This window comes from Sesamum indicum, linkage group LG10 (genome assembly GCF_000512975.1).
Source record: "Sesamum indicum cultivar Zhongzhi No. 13 linkage group LG10, S_indicum_v1.0, whole genome shotgun sequence".
NCBI classification, from domain to species: Eukaryota; Viridiplantae; Streptophyta; class Magnoliopsida; order Lamiales; family Pedaliaceae; genus Sesamum; species Sesamum indicum.
In genome coordinates, this window is record NC_026154.1 from 13,871,630 (window position 1) to 13,892,107 (window position 20,478).

The 20,478-nt window shown below is 27.6% G+C and overlaps 1 protein-coding gene across 1 annotated transcript; it reads left to right on the plus strand.

Moving 5' to 3' along the window:
- LOC105172490 (NAC domain-containing protein 35) lies at positions 17,245 to 19,410 on the plus strand. Its single transcript, XM_011093940.2, has 3 exons — positions 17,245 to 17,550; positions 17,642 to 17,910; positions 18,576 to 19,410. The coding sequence occupies exons 1-3, from the start codon at positions 17,322 to 17,324 to the stop codon at positions 19,197 to 19,199; spliced, it is 1,122 nt and encodes a 373-aa protein (XP_011092242.1). The 5' UTR covers positions 17,245 to 17,321; the 3' UTR covers positions 19,200 to 19,410.

The following is a 20,478-nucleotide window of genomic DNA, read 5'->3' on the forward strand; positions in this document are numbered from 1 at the left end:
ATTATTTGCTACGGCTATTTAATATTAACCTTGACAATTAATCATAATTAAATATTATAATTCTTCTAGTGTGTAATTTTTATTCAACTTTTTTTTTATTGATAGTAGCAAATTTTTTGAATTCTGACTAACGGATAAATCTGTTGTCGGATAAAAACAAACGTCAGTGGTATTAGATATAATTTTCAAAACCACATGAAATCTATATGTAATTACACAAAATTTTATATTAGAATGATGGATTAATTATCCCTTAAAATAATTAACTATCAATATCACTCGTTTCTAACTAATGAAATAACTGTTATTACAGTATATCAACACCCACAATTAATGGAGTTCGAACTCACGACCTCATGATTCTGGAGTTTCAATTTTGTCAATAATATATTTATACTGTAAGGAACGAAATATCGACAACTATATTAAAGTAGAACAACAATAATATATTTATGGAATTTGAAGATAAAATTATTTTACAAAATGTAAAAATAAAAATAAAAAACTGCAAAAATAGACATTATGTTTGGTTTCATGTTTTGGTAGTTTTTAAGACAACATAAAACACACCTAATATTTCTTTTTGTATCTTTTACATCTTATCTGTACGTTTTTTTATTTTTCAACTTTCTATATATATACACTTATATATAATATAATTTTTATTTTTCAAAAATACAATATTAAATATATAATATTTAAATATATATTTATATATAAAAGAGATGTGATAACGAACAGTGTTTTTTGTTTCTCAAATCTCAACATCAGACCTACACCATTTATTTTCAAATATTTTAAATTACCTCAAAACATAATATTAAACATATCATCTATCGCCAACATACACTTATTTATCTCTATTTTTCTCTCTCTATCTACAAAACACCAAAAGAATACGTTCAAAGCACGAATCTAAATACTATGACAGTGTTTTGAAAATGTTTTAGAAAATAGGCACAGTATGACAACTTAATTTCTCTTTGGAAATTTCTATTTTTTTTTCTTTTTGAATTTTCAAGCTTATAAAAAACAAAAAGGAGATTTTAATCTAACATGAACGTTTTACATTAAATTAAAAATATTTAATTTTTATGATTATGAACTTTATATTAAAATTAATTTATTTTATTTTTTTAATAAATTATACAGAACCCTCATGAAATTTGATATAAGTATAAGTATTAGTTCGTTGTCAGAGAAATTATATTCACCATCTTGATAATAACACCCGTCCAACAGTTGACCTATTTTGTTAGTTCCATCAGGATTTTATTTAAATTTTGTGTTGAATTGCTCAAAATTTCCTTTTGGGACCTAAATGATAATTATATATATATTTTTAAAAATATATATATATATATTTTTACAATAGTGGCCCTCCAATATCATAGTTTTACAGTTTTTTATAATGATCACCGTCCAAGGGTTACATAATTGTGTCACACATCATGGGTATAAATTATCAATAATTTTTCTAATAATAAGAAAATATTCGTAATTTTATTAAAATTCAAGAGAATTTGGTGTAATTTATCTAAGAATAAATCAAATTAAATTACTTTTCGTATGGAACTGACGGTCATTATTGAAATTTATAATTATCACAAATTTCTTGATTTTATTTATTTGTACTCAATGTAATATTCTAGATCATATTTAATTAATATATATTTCTTGATTATAAAAAATTAATATTATTTATTTATTAAAAATAATTAATATATTATTAAATAATAATTATCAAATTATAATTTCATATTTTAAAATAATAATCAATTAATATTAAATATTAACTATATATTAATTACTACTTAAAAACTTAAAAAAAAAAAAAGAATTGTTAGTTTACCTAGGCTAAGATTGAGTCCAAATTTCAAAAGAAAAATAATATTTAATAAGAAAATAATTAAACCATAATAATTTTATATTTACGTGAAAAAATATAATAATATAAAACTCACTGAATTTATGTATATATATATCATATTTATCCTTTTATAAATATAAAAATATACATAAAAATATTAAATAATATATAAAATTAAAAATTTCGTATAATTACAAATGGAGAGTAAATATAATGTTAATTTATTTTTGAAAGAAATATAAGTAATTAAAAAAGAATAAGAATTAATAATATGATATTATGAAAAAACAAAAACCGACAAAATAGAGAGTCTTAAGTGCAAAGGCAGACATGTCAGTGGGGCGGCGCCTCATTTAATAGAAAAAGTGGTGATTTGTCTGTGTGTGTGTGTGTGTTTGTGTTGCCAATTGCCATTCTGAGGCTCTAAATTGTTTGTTGGCCTCACATTTAATTAAGGTTCCATTGTCCTAAACAGGACCACATCTCTCTCTCTCTCTCTCTCTCTCTCTCTCTCTCTTTTCATTTTCCTGCACAATTCCTATGTTTGATTTACCACTTAATCTTTGTCTTTTGTTTAATGGGTAAGACTTTGAGGTTCTGAAAAAATCTTAATTCTTGTAAAGTTAAGTTTTTATGTTGTTTGGCTGATATTATCATTGCTGAGCTGAATTGTAATGGTCAAAATGTTAGAATCGAGTGAAGGGTTCAGGGTAATGAGTATATTCTTATAAAATTTACTGAAAAACGACCCGTTTCATAATTATCTATACTGAAAGCAATCATGATATGGTGTTGTTGGGTCTAGTGGACAATCGAGAGGTTCCTCGTAGACTTGTCCGTCCAAGTTCTTGTAGTTTGTGAATTGACTGTTTTGCATCTTATGGTGTTGTAATAAAAGAGTCGTCGTGTCATATTACTCACAATTAAATTTAGAGATATTAGGGTTCAATTTGTCCCAATCATACTATAATTGATTTAAAATTATTAAATAAAAAAATTATGTAATTTGAATTTGTAATTTATAATTGATTATTGTTGTTGAATACAAAATTAATCTTATTTTTTACAATTAATGAAATAATTAAAAAATATTTAATGAGTTGTTAGATGGAAAATAATTAAAATTAAATTAAAAGTTATAAATTGTAACATTTATCAATACGTGGCTTAATAAATCTAATTCAAAAAATGATCGTTCAAAATACAAATTTAACATGCTCAATTGCTGAGCTGAAGGAGAAACCACGACAACCGTCCATCTCGACTCGGATCGATCAGAAGGAGAAGAATGGTGGAGCTGAAGGAGAAACCACGACAACCGTCCATCTCGACTCGGATCGATCAGAAGAACAAGAATGGTGGATATGGAGTCTTTATTGAGGATTTACGATGCCATCCATGTGAATTTGTACCCACATTAATTATAAATTCGTTAATCATAAAAATATTATTATATATATTAATTCAATGATTCACGATTCTTACAAATACAAATTTACATGAACGGTATGGGCGAGGCTCCAGCAGAAAAGTGATTGGTCGGACGGCTGACCGCCTTTGCGCAGGTCGGTGATTGGCTCACCTACGCTGTCCACACCTTATATCTGTCGATTTTCTTTATTAATGACATCCTATACTAAAGTACTTCTCGAAAATAGAAGAAATTGTCTCATTCTATACTTGCCTTGATGTCCGAGTACTAAGGATAAATGTATATTATTATTTTTAAATTAATTATAATAAATTATTTTAAAATTTATTATAATTATAAATATTTTTTATTATTTAAAAAATTATAAATATATTTTAAAATCAATTGAATTATAATATATGTTATCTTAAAATGGATTGTCACGAGGGAATAATTATAAATGATCGTTAGTTTTAAGAGGGCTATTTGTATTTTTTTGAAGTAATAAGGGATATTTATAATTATGACAAACTTCATGAGAACTCGTTATAAATTATTATCTTCAACTAAGCTGATAAGCAGCACTGTGTTACTTTTGGTAATGACAAAGTACTGTGATTAAAAGTGAAAAAGTACGGACAGTACTTATTAACTACGAGTGCTGGCTATTGGTCGTTACTTCTGCAAGTGGAGCGAAAATATGTACCATATTTAAAAGCCATAACAAGCATTTCGGATGTAGTTATTCTTTGTTATTTTCGTATATTCATCTAATGATACATTGCTCAATTAATCAACACTGATGAAATAATATAATTACTGTTTCTTTTTATATCTATATATATACACACACTAGAAAAGAATAATTATTGAATATAATTTTAATAGTTATGGACTAAAACAGTAGTAAATAATATTTATTGATCATGGTTAAATAAAATCGATACAAAAACCTAAATTTTTCACCAAAAAAAAATTATTTGCTATGACTAAGAGCCACGGTAAAAATATTTGCCGTGACTAAATATTTTAGTTACCTTTACAGAAACCACGGTCAACAAGCGTTGTATGACGATGATCAATAATTATTTATTACGATTATCTTATTTTTAATCATGATAATTAACCACGATTAATTGTTGTGATTTTTGTAATGATATTAGAAAAGATTTTGAGAGGTGGTTTGCAGGTGGAAGGACAAGATTTGATGACGTGGCATTAGGGTTTCAACACTCCTCCTTAAATTACGACAAACACCCACTAAATCATTTGTTTGATTGATTGTCTAACGAATCATTTTCAACATGTAATTAATTAATTATTAATTACATGACTAATATGTAAAAGTTAAATTAAGGTCAACTAACACATCATCGTACCAGCTGTCATTTTTGTTACCGCGTCTTCAATCATTAGAAATAAACTATTAGAATCTTTTGAAAAATTATAAATATCATTTCAAAGTAATTTACGTGCCTTTCTTGATATATGAAATGAGTAAAAAATAATTAATAAATTATCCCAAATATTTTGAAAAACGAAGCAAATTATTCCCATATCAATTGTTTAGATAGAAGGATAATTTGCTTCATTTTTCAAAACACATTGGGATAGTTTGTTATTTTTTTCAAAATGGTTTTTTTTTTGCTCATTTATCATATCACAGGAAGGTAACTTGAATTTCTCCCAATGAAAAATAATCATGCCGGTGAGGTAAAAATTACCACTTTACCCTTGTTTTTTTTTTTTGGAAAAAAATAAAACATTTGAAAAAGATGTAAAAAAAAATGAGGATGGGCAATTTGTCTACTGTCAACCATCACCACTTTATTTTTTATTTTTATTATTAGCCTTTTTGGGACACTATTTCTATGTCCATATACTAAATAAATTTTTATATTTTCAAATATAGAATTTATTATACTTAGACCTCTTTTTTGAAATATTAAATTATATATTTTTTAAAAAAAATTAAAATTATACTTACACCCCTTTCAGAAATTCTCATTTACACCTGACCATCTTCTACTAGAATTGAACGAAAAAAGTTGACATATTTAAAAAAAAATTATATAAATTTTTTATTTTGTTACTCATTTAATATTCTCATTTATATTCTTGTACTTATAAATGGATGAATGTATATATATATATATATAAAGTGAGATAACATCATTACATTTTTCTCTTTATAAGTATAAAAGTATTATATAAAAACATTAAATAAGGCGTAAAAAGATAAATAAATTTTAATAAAAAAGAGGATCAGGTATAATCAATAAATTTTTGGAGGGAATATAATTAAGTATAATTTCAAAAATATTTTGAGGAAAAGTGTAATTTCAAACTTCTTTAGGGTCTGTTTTGTCACATAAAAGATCACATATATATATATATTTATTTAATCATAAATAAGTATAAAATTGCTTGACTTTGTCCAAAAGATCCATAATTTTTGTGGTAAATTGTCTTTTATTTTCATTTGAATTTAAATAAATGTAAAATTGTTCATCTTTATTGTAAAATTAGAACAAATTTTACGAAAAAATTTAAAAGCAGTCGAAAAGTCCATATGCTTTGCACGTGCTGGTAGAAGACCACAGTCGATTTTAAGTTTCTTCCGAGTTGGTCATCAAGAAAGCAACCTTAAATAAGCATTCAAATTTTGGGCGGAAAGCTATGTATATAGGGATAATTACACTCCTCTTTCCTGTTATTTGGTGTAATTATATGTAGATCCCTGTGGTTTGAGAAATTATATCTAGCATTCTTAAGGTTTGCTTCCATCTAATAAATAAGTCACCCCGTTAGACAAAATTCACCGAATTCCTGATGTTAACAAAAATTGAAAAAAAATCTATATTTTTACCCTCGATTGACTTATTACAGGTCAAATAAATCTTTTTATGATCAAATTAGCTTCATATGTCTTCACGCGTTAATACATGTGAAGAGATATATTTCACCGCTATAAGGATAGTTTAGTTCAAAAAAAATTATTTGACATACAATAAATCAAATAATATCAATCGAGGTAAAATATCAATTTTCATTCAACTTTTCTGTTAATATCGGCAAATTTAGTAAATTTTGACTAACGGAGGGACTTGTTTATTGAATGGAAGCAAATCTCAAGGGTGCTAAATGTAATTTTTCAAACTATAGGAGGTTTACGTGTAATTACACCGAACCTCAGGAGAGGAGAGTGTAATTCTCTCATATCTATAATGTTTTCCCTCCCAAGGCAAGGATCATAATGACATTTAAAAAAAATTAAAGGTCTAAAGTGAAAAATAAACCTAAATTGATCATTCTTATCCTCAAAAGATTTACACTATGTTTGTTTTCAATTCCAAATTGTTTTTGAGACAAGTCAAAACATACATAATGTTTGCCACCATTTAAAAACACCTAATTTTAGGTATTTTTAACTGTTTTAGTATAAATACATACATATATATACACACATATATATATAAATATATATAAAAAAAAACATGATTTGACAATGAATAGTAATTTTTGTCTCCCCAAACACAACATTAAACATATAACACAACATTAAATTATCTCCAAAAATAAATCCAAACATACATATTATCTCTAACACACACTTATTTATATTTATTTTTATCTCTCTATCTCCATAAAACACAACAAAGCACTCAGAAAACGAATCCAAACATTATGTTAAATTTTGGCTGCTTTTTCAGTAGAAAGTGGTCAGAATATCTAAATCGAAATGAGATCTAAATTTTGGCATCAGAAAATAAAATTAAATGTCTAAAATTATTTCACACACATACTTAAAGGGACTAAACGTAATATTTACCTGTAGACACAAATCTACGAATATATGCTACTATTTAACAAAATACTATCATTTTTTTATGAAATTTTGCTGCAAAATCTCAAAATTCTACCATTTGAATTTGAATTTAAATATATTAAATGATATAATTAATCGTATACTGTATTAAAAAATTAAAAAAATTAAATTAGCACAATTAGAACCCATTTAAACATGTAAAAATCATGCATCACTAATTTATTTATTTTTTGGTCTGAATTAATTGAGCCAGTAATGATGAAATGTTGGGATACTGTCCGAAAAGAGTACTCTAAATAAGGAAACCCAATCTATGATCCAGTTACTATTTTTAACCAACTGAAGACTTTCTTAAAGTGTTTTGATAATGCCCTAATCACCAAAATCTTTCAAGAACCTAACCTTAACTTACTTCATTGGTTGAGTGTGACAAAATTAGATTGTTTTTAATTTGGCATGGGATTTTATTTTATTTTATTTTTCTTCTAATTCCATATTAATATATATATATATATTTATTAGATAATGATCGATTTAGTTGGCGAAATTGAGGTTTCATGGCCTTATAGCTAGCGTGGTTTGATCGTACATATAATATGTGGATCATTATAAAAAAAAATTGATTAATCCCTACATTATATAAATCAGCATGTACAGCTTAGAGATCATAGTAATCAATACTATCTACCACGGTCGGATAAAATCTATTCAAAATTTAGATTTTGATAAACAGTTAATTAATATTTGTTATGATTTTACGTACCTATGCTAAAATATTTGCCCTAGTTAATTAACAGCCATTGTATCATAGTGAAAAAAAATCATATTTTTCTAGTGAATGTTGATCTAATGGTCGGCACGCATATATTTATTACACCAGGTATCAACGTAAATTTATAATGGGTGATGAACTTTTATTAATATTAATAATTAATATTTAATTATCATAAAACTGTATAAATAAATGATTACGTATGTGATGGGACTCGAATCGAAAATATTATAAAATAAAGATTTTAATTTTGGGCACTTAGATGAAAATTTTAATGACTAAAAATGTTGGTCAATATAAAAAATAATATATAGGGGTGTAATAAATAGGTGAGTAGATTAGCTAAACATATAAAAAATAATTATTTAATAAACTTTAATTAAAATATTAATTTGTTAATTAATTAATAATATTGGAAGAGAGAAAATGGTAGAATCTTCCAGCAAACCAGAGACTGATCATCACAAGTAAGAAGACTTGGATGAAATTGAAGTGGGGGTGGAGGCCAACTGATAATTGGTCCATCTCACTGAAAGTGACTGCCACCCACACACACACACCCACGTGTGTATCTGTGCGTGAATGAATTTTCCTCCAATAGCATCACACACACACACAAATAAAAAAATAATATGTATAATTATTATAAGAAAATGATAAAAAAATAATAAAAAAAAGTCAAAATATATATAGTAATTGTGAGGAAGTTGGTAGAAATTGTGAACACAACTTTCGTCCTTCATCTTACCTAATAATTGTAATATTCCAACAAAATCAAGATTTCCGATTGTTTTCTAGTTGGAATTAGGACAAGACTTGCATGTCATGACTTTAATTAGGGTTTTCACATTGTGTTTTCGATAAATTACAGTCGATTTATACGATGATCGACATAAATACTTTATATTGATTGAAAATTATCAATATTTTTTTGAATTCAGCAGTCATCTAACAAGTAGGCTGATGTTAGTTTTCATCCATCTTTTGTGATGAAACTGACTCAAATATTTTTGTGGACTATAAACTGTAATTTAGTTATTTTTTATTTTTATTTTTGCTAAAGTGGATAATTTTTTTTTTTTACATATTCTCAAAAATTTTCATCTGCATCATCTTTTTTTTTTTTAATAATATTTTGATTTTCATAAAAATAGAAATTATAACAAAGACAAAGTTGATAATTGCATATTTAGGATTACATAATATCAACAAATATTATAGGGGTATTTATAATTTTACAAATAATGAGGAGCTCTTCATAATTATACCAGACTTCATGGGAACTCATTGTAATTTACTCTTATATTTTCTTATTAACTTTTTTCTTTGGCTTTAAAAGTAGGAAAAATTGTAGTCTTCATATGAGTCTGATATAATTACAAATACCTTATTAATAATTAAAAAATTATAAACCTTCTCAATTTTAACGTCCGTCTAATTACAACGAGTCCATTCCATCAGCGTTTATTAGGTTGTTATCCAATTTTTGCAGTGAACTCCCAAAATACCGTTTTGGATTATGGGTTATGCTTATATATATATATATTTTTTTAAAGGATAAATTACAACGATCTTTCATAAGGTTTGACATAATTATAAATACCCTTCTGATGTTAATGATATTATGTACTTCTTGGATGGGTTTATGAAATTATCAACTTTACCCTTTCTTTATTTTTTCAAAAATAAAAAAGTTGAACAAGGTGAATGGAAAATTTTGAAAAATTATAAAAAAAAAATTATCCACATAGTCCATAAAAAAATAAATAATTTTAAAAATTAAATAAAATTATAGTTTTTAGTCCACAAGGACATTTTGGTCAGCCACCACAAAAAATGAATAAAAACTTAATGGAGACTATCGGATTGGACTAATTGTCAGACAACAATTAAAATCAGAGGGGTATGATAATTTTTCAAACAACGAATAGGTACTCGTAATTATACGAAAAACTCCTGGGAAGGCGTTGTAATTTACTCATTTTAAAAATATTTTCATGAACTATTACATTTTATGAATTATTTAGTTTACCCGCCATTAGATTTTTCACATTTTGTGTTTTTAAAAAGTTCAGCAAGGGAAAAGTTGCAAACATCACATCACAGTTACGAACTATATAATTAACAGAGTATTTGTAATTTTTCAAATAACAAAACAATAATTTATAATTATGTCTAATTTAAAAAAAAATACTATAATTTACCCTTAAAAATATAGTAAATTATCCGATTTACGTAGGAATCTATGCGCGTGTGTATGTTTTTATTTATTTGTTCTATTTTTTATATTTGTAATGTATTTATTTTTATTTCTTGTCTGTTTGTGTGAAAGCAGAGAGACGTGGTCGTTTTCATTGAGAATTTTATGATTCTGTATAGTGAAGTTGAGGAATTAAAAGTCAGCCGATGCATGAACTTGAATATATATATATATATATATATTCTTGTTTCAGATGAGGCTTAGATCATCGATGAAGTTGATATCCCATGAAATTAAAGAATATGAATCTGAACCTCACTAATATATGGGATGCTATTTTATTTTAATTATAATTATTAATTAAATATAATTATCTGATATTAATAATTAATATATAATTATTTTAAATGTTTGTTATTGTGATGTCGATAATTGTAATCGATTTATTAAAAAATTAATAGTTCATCGCTTTCAGTTAAAAAAAATATATATATATATATGTTTTCAAATGTTTGTTATTGTGATGTCGATAATTGTAATCGATTTATTAAAAAATTAATAGTTCATCGCTTTCAGTTAAAATATATATATATATATATATGTTTTCCTATCTTGCGTGTTGGATGGAGGGAAAAAAAAAGTAAATTACGATGGGCTTCTTAATTAACGTTTGTCATAATTAATCTATCACAATAGAGTATTTGTTAGACGATCATTAATTTAAAAAAAAATATATATATATATATATATATATATTAATCAAGATCTTGATAGGCGGATTGAGAAAAGTTTAGCTTTTATTCCCCTCATGAAGAACGAATGTCAAATGTCTTAGGTATTTTTCTCCAAGAAGACAACGTTTGGCTTTTTTCGAATAATTAATGTACAATCAAGAAACCACATTGATCTAGCCAGTGATCCTATTGATCATTTCTCGAGAAAAAAAAAAAAAAAGAAATATGGAGTATGATGTGATCGAAATGAATTATTGATTTGATGGTTTCTACCCAAGTAATATTATTATTATTATTATTTTAACAGAGTGATTATTGTACTAGAAGAATTATAACATTTAACTACAATTAATTATTATGATTAATAATAAATAGCCGTAACAAATAGTTATTGACCACTTTTATGCAATGAATATTGGCCGTGGTTCGAAGGTGGCTAAAAGCCATGATAAATATTTTAACCATAACTCTTAATCGTGACAAATAATTTTTTCATGGTGGAAAAACTAGTTTATTGCGTCAGTTTTGTTTAACCGTAGTTAATTGTAGTCTTTTACCATAGTTTCTAACCATAGTCTTTAATATTAATTATAGTTAATAGTAATTTTTTTCTAGTGTTATATATTACCGGCATATTATTTTTGGCTGAATATTTATAAAATAAAAATAAAAATATTATTATAAAAACATATATACACTTAATTAGAAGGATTCCGATTCTATAATTTGATAAGACATCACTGACAATTCTATTTTTTTTTCTACTATTTCTTTGGACGTCTCATTTTAAGATTTTCAATATAAGATTTATTAATTTTATTTAAAAATATCTGATCCCAAAAGATTTATTAATTTTATTAGATTTTATATACTATTTTGAGGATTATATTTATTTGATAATAATTGAATTTAAAAAGATCTAAATAGATATTATTGAGTATTAAACTTTTTGAACCCAAATCAAGCATTAATTACCTTAAATTTAAGAGGTTGAAGAAGAATAAAAAATTAGAATATTTTTACAAATTTAATTTGGCATATATGTTTTTTTTTTTACTCTAGAATTTTGTTGTGCATGAATATAAGATTTTCTATAGGAAAATTTAATTAGAGATGGGCATTATGTATAAAAAAATAAATATATTTGAGGGTATATTGGTTAATAAATATTTTTTCAATCAAAGGTGGTTGCTCTGACCCCTCAATATAATAAATAAGAGATCGTAAATCGAGAGTTACAGCTAACTTCTCTGAGGTTTTTGCATAATTTTGAATATTTCTTTATTGTTTGAAAAATTATAAATATCGCCCTCAAATAGAAAATAATCATGTAGTTCATAGACGGTGAGATGAATGTTACTACTTTACCTTTGCTAATGTTTTTAAAAAATTAAAAAAATATATTAAAGTTTGAGGGTGGGTAAAATAAATAATCTATAGGGAATATAATTAGTCCAGAAAAATATTTCAGAAAATTTTGAAAACATATAAAATTATAAATCATAATCCGGAAAGACAGTTTGATTAGTTTACAATAAAAATTGGATGAAAACCTAATAGAGGTTAACGAAATAGACTCGTTAGACGAATGTCAAAATCAAGAAAATATTTATAATTTTTCAAATAATGAAAAAGGTACTTATAATCATGTCAAATCTCATAAAAAAAATGACGGTAATTTACTCTAAAACCAATTATTAAAAAATCAAAATACCCCAACTCATCGTAAAACTGACAAAATCCACATTTCTTTAATCGGGTCTGCCCGAAGGATATAGTCACAATTCTAAACAATAACATATATACATCCTTACATCTACAAAGCTCAATGTTTTGCGTTATTTTAACACGACTGATCCAAATAGATTCTTATTATATGGGTATCACAACTACAACTTATTTTACCCGATATGCAGTTTTGACCTTATACTCTATTTTTTTAATTGTTGAAAAATGATCTAACTGACTTGAACGTCGGAATACTATTAACGGGCCCCGCTAATTTTCTGGATGCATAACCTATCTGGGGCCGATCTTCGATTCCAGATCAATATATAAATAAAAACAAAATTGAGAAAAAAATTAAAATAAAAGTGTTATTGTCATGATGGAGGGGAGTAGTAGTGGTCACGGGCTTCTTGACTATGCAGGTGTATGAGTCCCACAGAGACAGAGAGGGTGTGGAGTAGTTCAGGCCAAGCACATCCCCACCCTACCAATAACTCAGCCAAAATTTTAATTCAAATCGAATTTAATCGAATTTATATTAATTATATAATAAGTATAATATATTTATTGTATAATTAATGTACAAATCGAGAAAAATAATCAATCATATAACAAATATATTGCACTTATATTATAATTGATTTAATTCGATCAAATCTGATTTCGATAAACATGGTATGAGTGCAGCAACGTATTTACCCCCTCAAGCCCCACACCTCACCGCACCTTCCCTAGCTAGCTACTCATCTATCCTACCAACTTATAAATATTTCGAAAAAAATTAATCTAATTTAATTAATCAATTAATTAATACTTATATGTGATAATTACTCATTCTAGTGCGTGTATAATGTGTGTAAATGGAAGAAATTGTTGTACTAAGTTCAACTCGAATACGTACGGGGAGAAAAATAGTATTAACGATGAAATACTTAATGTAAATAATAAAATTGTTGGTATTATTATGTATTAAAATGATTAAAAAAATATTTTATTAAAAATAGTATTTTTCATATTTTTTGTAGCTAGCTCCAGTGGCGTATATATATATATATATATATATATAATGACGATTTAGTATCAATAAAAATATCACCATAAATTATTTTGACGATTTTATTATCATAAAATAAGGGCAGAATTTGTTTTGGTATCACAACTATAGCAGGTGGCGTTTTTAGTCTCATAAAACTTATAATCACGCATTTTTTATCCCAAAAAATCATGTGCAGTATGGTCTTAGACTAGAAGAGAGTTGTTTGGGACTAAAAAGGCGTTAGTCCCAAAATCACATTTTTTGGGACTAAAAAAACGCGACTTTGAGTTTTATGGGACTAAAAACATCACCTGACATAGTTGTGGTACCAAAAATAAATTCTGACTTTATTTCATGGGAGTAAAAAAATATTTCGCTCGTATAAAAATATATATATGGTAATGTTAAATGAGTAAAAAATAAAAAATTTATGTAAAATTCTTTGCGAACATCAATATTTTTCATTCAAACCCTAACGGAAGGGAATTAGGTGCAAACGGAGAATTTTTAGAGGGATACCGTAAGTTGAATTTTCAAAAAAAAATTATAGAGAAAGTATAAATTTGCATTTTTTGAGGGGTCTAAATGTAATTAACAATTAATAAAATATATTACTTTGAATTTATCATCTATGGTGGAAATATTTGGTAGTGATGGAGAAAGTATGATCATCTATCATACTTATATCACCAAGTACTTAGATTATATATGTAACGTGTTTTAATTTAAACACGATTTAGATCACTTACTATGAAAGCGCCTGGACCTGAAACCTTAATTAAGAGAATTTGGAGAGGAGATTTATAATTAATTAATTGAGAATCTAAAGTTTTGTCCAAGTATTGATGTTGAAATTTCGAAATTAAGTACCAAAATATGAGGATTTATTTAATTCAGTTCAATCAACTAGTACCAATTTTCTGTTCTGAGATGGGATCACATCTCGTATTTCATTTAATATATATATATATATATATATATATATATTATGTGGAAAATTTTTTAATTTACGTTTCACAACTTACCCTCTTAATCGTCCCTCAAAAAAAAAAAAAATTTACCACTTTGTGATTTTGGTAGCATTATTTTAGCACTCGATGTCGGTGGTCATTTAATATAAATTATATATAATAAATAGGATTAAATTATAATTAATGGGCTCTTATGAAATTTATTATAATTATAAATATTTCTTCAAATTACAAATCACCTTAAAATTAACGGCCGTCTGAAAAATTTTAAGGGAGTATGTCGTAATTTACCTAAATAAATACAATACACGACACAATGTCATTTAATAAAAAAATTGTGAAGCGCCCCAATATTATATTATTTTATTACGATAAATATTTATTATAAGATATATTGAATATTATTAATTGATATTTTGATGGAGAATATTTATCTATGACTAGTAAATGCACCCTATATATTAAATATTATAATCCTATTAGAAAAGAAAAAGGTGGCCTATGTGTGGAGTCTATTTGACATAATTAAATTAAACTCTAAAGATCAAGTAATTAAAGGTTTTAATTAGGAGGACTTGACGGTTGGCATAATTAAATTAGTATATTTGCAATAATTATTTAAATATTAGATATGGAGATATATAACATTATGAACTTATTCAAGAATCGCCCTCCCTATTAATTAATTTATGACTGCAGACTAATTAATTAATTAATTAAGAAGCTTTCATATATATACATATATATTATATAGCAATAAAAAATGGTTTAATAAATATAAAAAAATTGACGCTAAAATCAGTGATAAGTTAATTAAGAAAGAAATTTCTCATATTATATATGTATACATATTTAAATAGTTGTATATATGAATAAACACAAAGAGAGACTGGGACTTTGAATTATTGTCAATTTCAAAATTACTAATTAAATTGTGGCGAAATTATATTTTTTGTTCTATAAAATAGGGATTCGAGACTTTTAGACATTTGTTTTATAAGATTTTCAAATTGGTCTCAAAATTGAAAAAACTTGACACATTTTGTATATACTTTACTGAATTTTTAAAATGGCCTCGAAATTGAGAAAACTTGCTATGCTTAGTCACATAAATTCCATAAAACAGAGAACTGATTACGTTCAATTTTTTTAATTTTAGGATTATTTTAAAAATTGCGTAAAGTAGAAGACTAAATATCTTCACTTTTCTGGATTCTGGGGCCATTTTTAAATTCCAATAAAGTAGAGGACTGAAAATATTGAATTTTCAATCATATGAGACTAAAAATATAATTTTATTAAATTGCACTCCAGCATATTTTCAAGACATTTTTTCCCAATTCCAATTTTGGTTTACCAAATTTTAATAATTTTTTGTACAATATTTTCATATTAATTGAGATTTTTCACAATAAATTAAAAAAAAAAAGATACTATACTTAAAAAACCAATCAATCAATTCTTTTATAATCTAATTAACTATACACACAATTTTATAGTAAAAATTGGAAAAATTGTATATAATTTTAGTCCTGTAAATTGGGGGTGGCAATTTTGTTGCGTTATGAATCCATTTTATTAATCTTGTCCTGCAAATTAAAATCTTGCAGATTGAGAACAAAATGGCCAGAAAAAATGCATATGACCAGCTTAATTGAGTGCTTTTTTTCTGATTATGTTAGTAAATTAAAGCCATTTTATTATGAATGAGCAAATATTTTAAATTTACTGAACAAAACTTCGAAAATGGTTTGGTACAAAACACCCTTCATTACTTGAGGCTCAAAATTATAAATTTATGGGTAGAGAGTTAGACTGTAATAAAAGTGAGTGGTTGGTAATAAAATTAAATAGTGTGAAAGGGGATGAATTGGGAGAGAAGAAATGAGAAATGGTAAAGAGACAAAATGGAAATCATGTGAAATATTTGTCACCAAAACAACCTAAAACTATCGAAAATAACAAAAACTGATGGTGAAAATAAAGAAGGGTCCAAACCCACCGCGCGCAATGACTTGGCCACCCTGTCCTAATACTTGTGATGTCCCTTTCCCCATATTAAACACCTTAATAACAACATCTTCTCATGTAGGCCCTCCATCTTATGTAGATCTTTCTATTAACTCCACCACCATTCCCATCATCCCCCCTCCCCCCCTCTCTCTCTCTCATACACACAAATATATGTATTATATATATATATATATCGTGTGTACGAGAGAGAGAGAGAGAGAGAGAGAGAGAGAGACTTCTTTCTATTTGTTGTGTGTGGAAAGTTTAATCTAAATCGAATTTGAATCAATTATATAATAAGTGTAATACAATTATTATTGTGATTGACATACAGTTTAGAAAAAATAATCAATCACATGATAAATGCGTTGTACTTACTTTGTAATTAGTTTGATTTGGCCGCATTTAATTTGGATAAAAAATTATACCTATTTTGTGTGTGTGTGTGTGTGAGAGAGAGAGAGAGAGGCTAAGACTAGAACAAGACTTTAATAACTTTGTTGGGCTATGCCAATTCTTGATCAATCTCTTTCTTATCCCCCTACCCTACCCTACTCCTCCACAAGAAAAAACCCCACTTGCCCTTCCATTAATTTCTCATAATATATACAATAATTCCATGTGTGTATTAATTAATTAAGCCCCAACCCAAAGCATAATATATATATCTCTAGAGAACATTCAAAAAAGACTTATTTTTGAAGCTCTAGGCTTCCAGCTCCATCAATAATTGAGGAGGGTTTTCTCCCATAGTTTTATGGCCATTGCATCAGCCATGAACAACATCAATCAAGATGACGTCACCTCCAACAAGCAAGACGACGATGATCATGACTACGATGTGGTCATGCCGGGGTTTCGCTTCCACCCAACAGAGGAGGAGCTCGTCGAGTTCTACCTCCGCCGTAAGGTGGAGGGCAAACGCTTCAATGTCGAGCTCATCACTTTCTTAGACCTTTATCGCTACGACCCTTGGGAATTGCCCGGTATATATATTGATTTGCTTATATACTTGCTCATTTGATAGTCTTTCATTTATGAAGGAAACCCTCTTTGCTAATTCCCTATTCGAATTAGGTCTGGCTGCGATAGGGGAGAAGGAGTGGTACTTCTATGTACCTAGAGATAGGAAGTATAGGAACGGAGATAGGCCGAACCGTGTGACGACCTCCGGCTACTGGAAGGCCACCGGTGCGGATAGAATGATTAGAAGTGAGAATTTCCGATCCATCGGCCTCAAGAAAACCCTTGTTTTCTACTCCGGTAAGGCTCCCAAGGGAATTAGAACAAGTTGGATCATGAATGAGTACCGCTTGCCTCTCCATGAAACAGAACGCCTCCAAAAGGTAATTAATTGTATATCAAGAACGATTGCATTAGCCCTTTTGGAATGATCTGTCTGAGTCTGATTTTGCAGAAACCCCAGCAGTGAAATATGTCCGAAGATTGATCTTTTTCCTTCTTAATTTGATGATCTTTTGTGGGATGTAAATCAAGAATGATGAAATCCCAGAAGGAAAAATTCAAGCAGTAATAGTAATATTCTCGAATTAATCCTTTTGAGGCTCTGAATTTCCTCTAGAATTTCTGATTCTTACAGAAACCCCAATCTCAAAAATGTCCAAAGATTGAGTTTCTTGTTTTTTTTTCCTTAGGTTTTATTGTTTCTTGCTTTGGTCTAATTTAAACCTAGTTTCTGCAAGATCCCATGACATAGATTTCACTCTTCTTCTACTCTTTGTCTTGCAAAAACAAACATCTGATCAAAATCAGGGCTTCATCAGTTTCATGTGTAGACATTAATAGCGTACACCACAGTCTAACTCTAAGAACTAACATTAACTTCATCAAACCACAACAAAAAGAACACAAGCTTTCAACACTTCTTTCTACTTTAATCTTAATGTTTCACCTCAGAAACACGAGACATGCATGAACACCTCATCAAACACTCTCACATATATATATGATCAAGTTCTTTTTAATAATTAGTACTCCTCATTTCTTGCAGGCCGAAATCTCTCTTTGCCGTGTCTACAAAAGAGCTGGAGTCGAAGACCACCCGTCCCTCCCCCGCTCCCTCCCGGCCACCAGGCCACCGTCGTCATCGACAAGAAATCACCACGAACCCGCCCCCACAACACAAAGATTCCAGCCCAATTACGTCGGATCATCGCAGCAAAACGACACAAAACTGACTGAAACCAGCCCAAGCAGCAGCACTGACAACATGAATTCTTACACATTACTCCCCAACATCCCGTCCACAACTCCATCAGTAGTAGAAAACAATCAGACCATGATTTTGCTCCAATCCAAACAGCCTAACTCATGTCCCTCTTCCTTCACTAGTTCTTCCCACGCCGTCGATGATCTCCAAAAGCTGGTGAACTTCCAACGACAATCTTTATTGATCAACAGCGAAAGTGCTGATCCTCATCATGATCATTACAATCCTAACAACAACATCGTCCCGAATCTTCTTTCCAACTTCTCCACTTTGCAGCCTCATCAGCCGCAGTCGGCAGCTGTAAACGTCGTCCCCGGCTCATTTCAGGCCGCCTTCTCCGACAGATTGTGGGATTGGAATGCAGTTCCGGAGGCGGGGAAAGACTACGCCGGCCTTTTCAAGTAACTGATCGATGATCGTGTACTGGATTTATTAACACATGCATATGTTATGTAGATGCGACGTAGTTAATTGATCATATATATACATAGCCTAAGCTAGTAATAATGGTAAGTAAGTTATATGTTAAGTTGATCTATTTTTCTTGATATTGCCAAACATGGTCTTAAAGACACATTCTGGAGTAATATAATTTTGGATTCCTTGTTAGGGTTTATCATGAGGTTTTTTGTTGGATTTTTTTGGATTAATTTCTCTAATGTTGTAATGACTAATTAAATTAGCCATTGATTTTGATTAGTTGGTTTACTTGAATAAGTTATGTGTTAAGTGTAATACACTTGTCATGTGAAAAGTTAGCTCCAATTTACTTGCTATGTGATTAATTGCATTTTATTACATCTGATTCGAGTAAGAACTTCGATCCTTTAAGATAGTCTGTCTAATTTTAAGATAACTCAAATAAATATGATTAGATTTTAAAAATAAAAATCAATATATTCATTATTAAAAGCAGAGCAAGTAATGAACATGAGTGAAAATATATGTTAAACTACATAATATTATATATTGATGTTTAAAAGATAACGTGTACCATTTGAAATAAATTAGTTATATTGATAAGAAAAAATTAAGTATATTTTAAAATTTGGTATTTTGAAATCATAATCGCCAGATATTAGTGAGAAGTAATTATATATATATATATATTAGCATATATGATGTTCTTGAAATTAATAATATAAAACTATTAAAAATCTTTCATAGTGTTTAGATTTGTATTTTAAGTGTTTTGTTTTGGTGTTTTGGAGATAGAGAGAGAAAAATAGAGATAAATAAGTGTGTGTTGGAGATAGATGGTATGTTTGGATTTGTATTGAGGTAATTTAAAATATTTTAAAATAAGTGGTGTAGGTTTGATGTTGGAATTTGGGAGACAAAAATCACTGTTCATTATCAAATCATCTCTTTTATATATATTTTATATATAAATATCTATATATATATATATATTGTATGTTTAAAGTTGTATTTTTTAGAGACAAAAAGTATTGTTCATTATTAAATCATGTCTCTTTTATATTATATATATAAGTGTATATATATATTATATATAAAAAATTAAAAAATAAAAAAACACACAGATAAGGTGTAAAAAGTACAAAAACAAACATTGAGTGTGTTTTATTTTATCTCAAAAAATCCGAAAACATGAAACCAAACACAATGTTTATTTTTTTAGACTCTTGTACAAATCTAGTTTTTTTTTTAGTGTGTTCTTGAA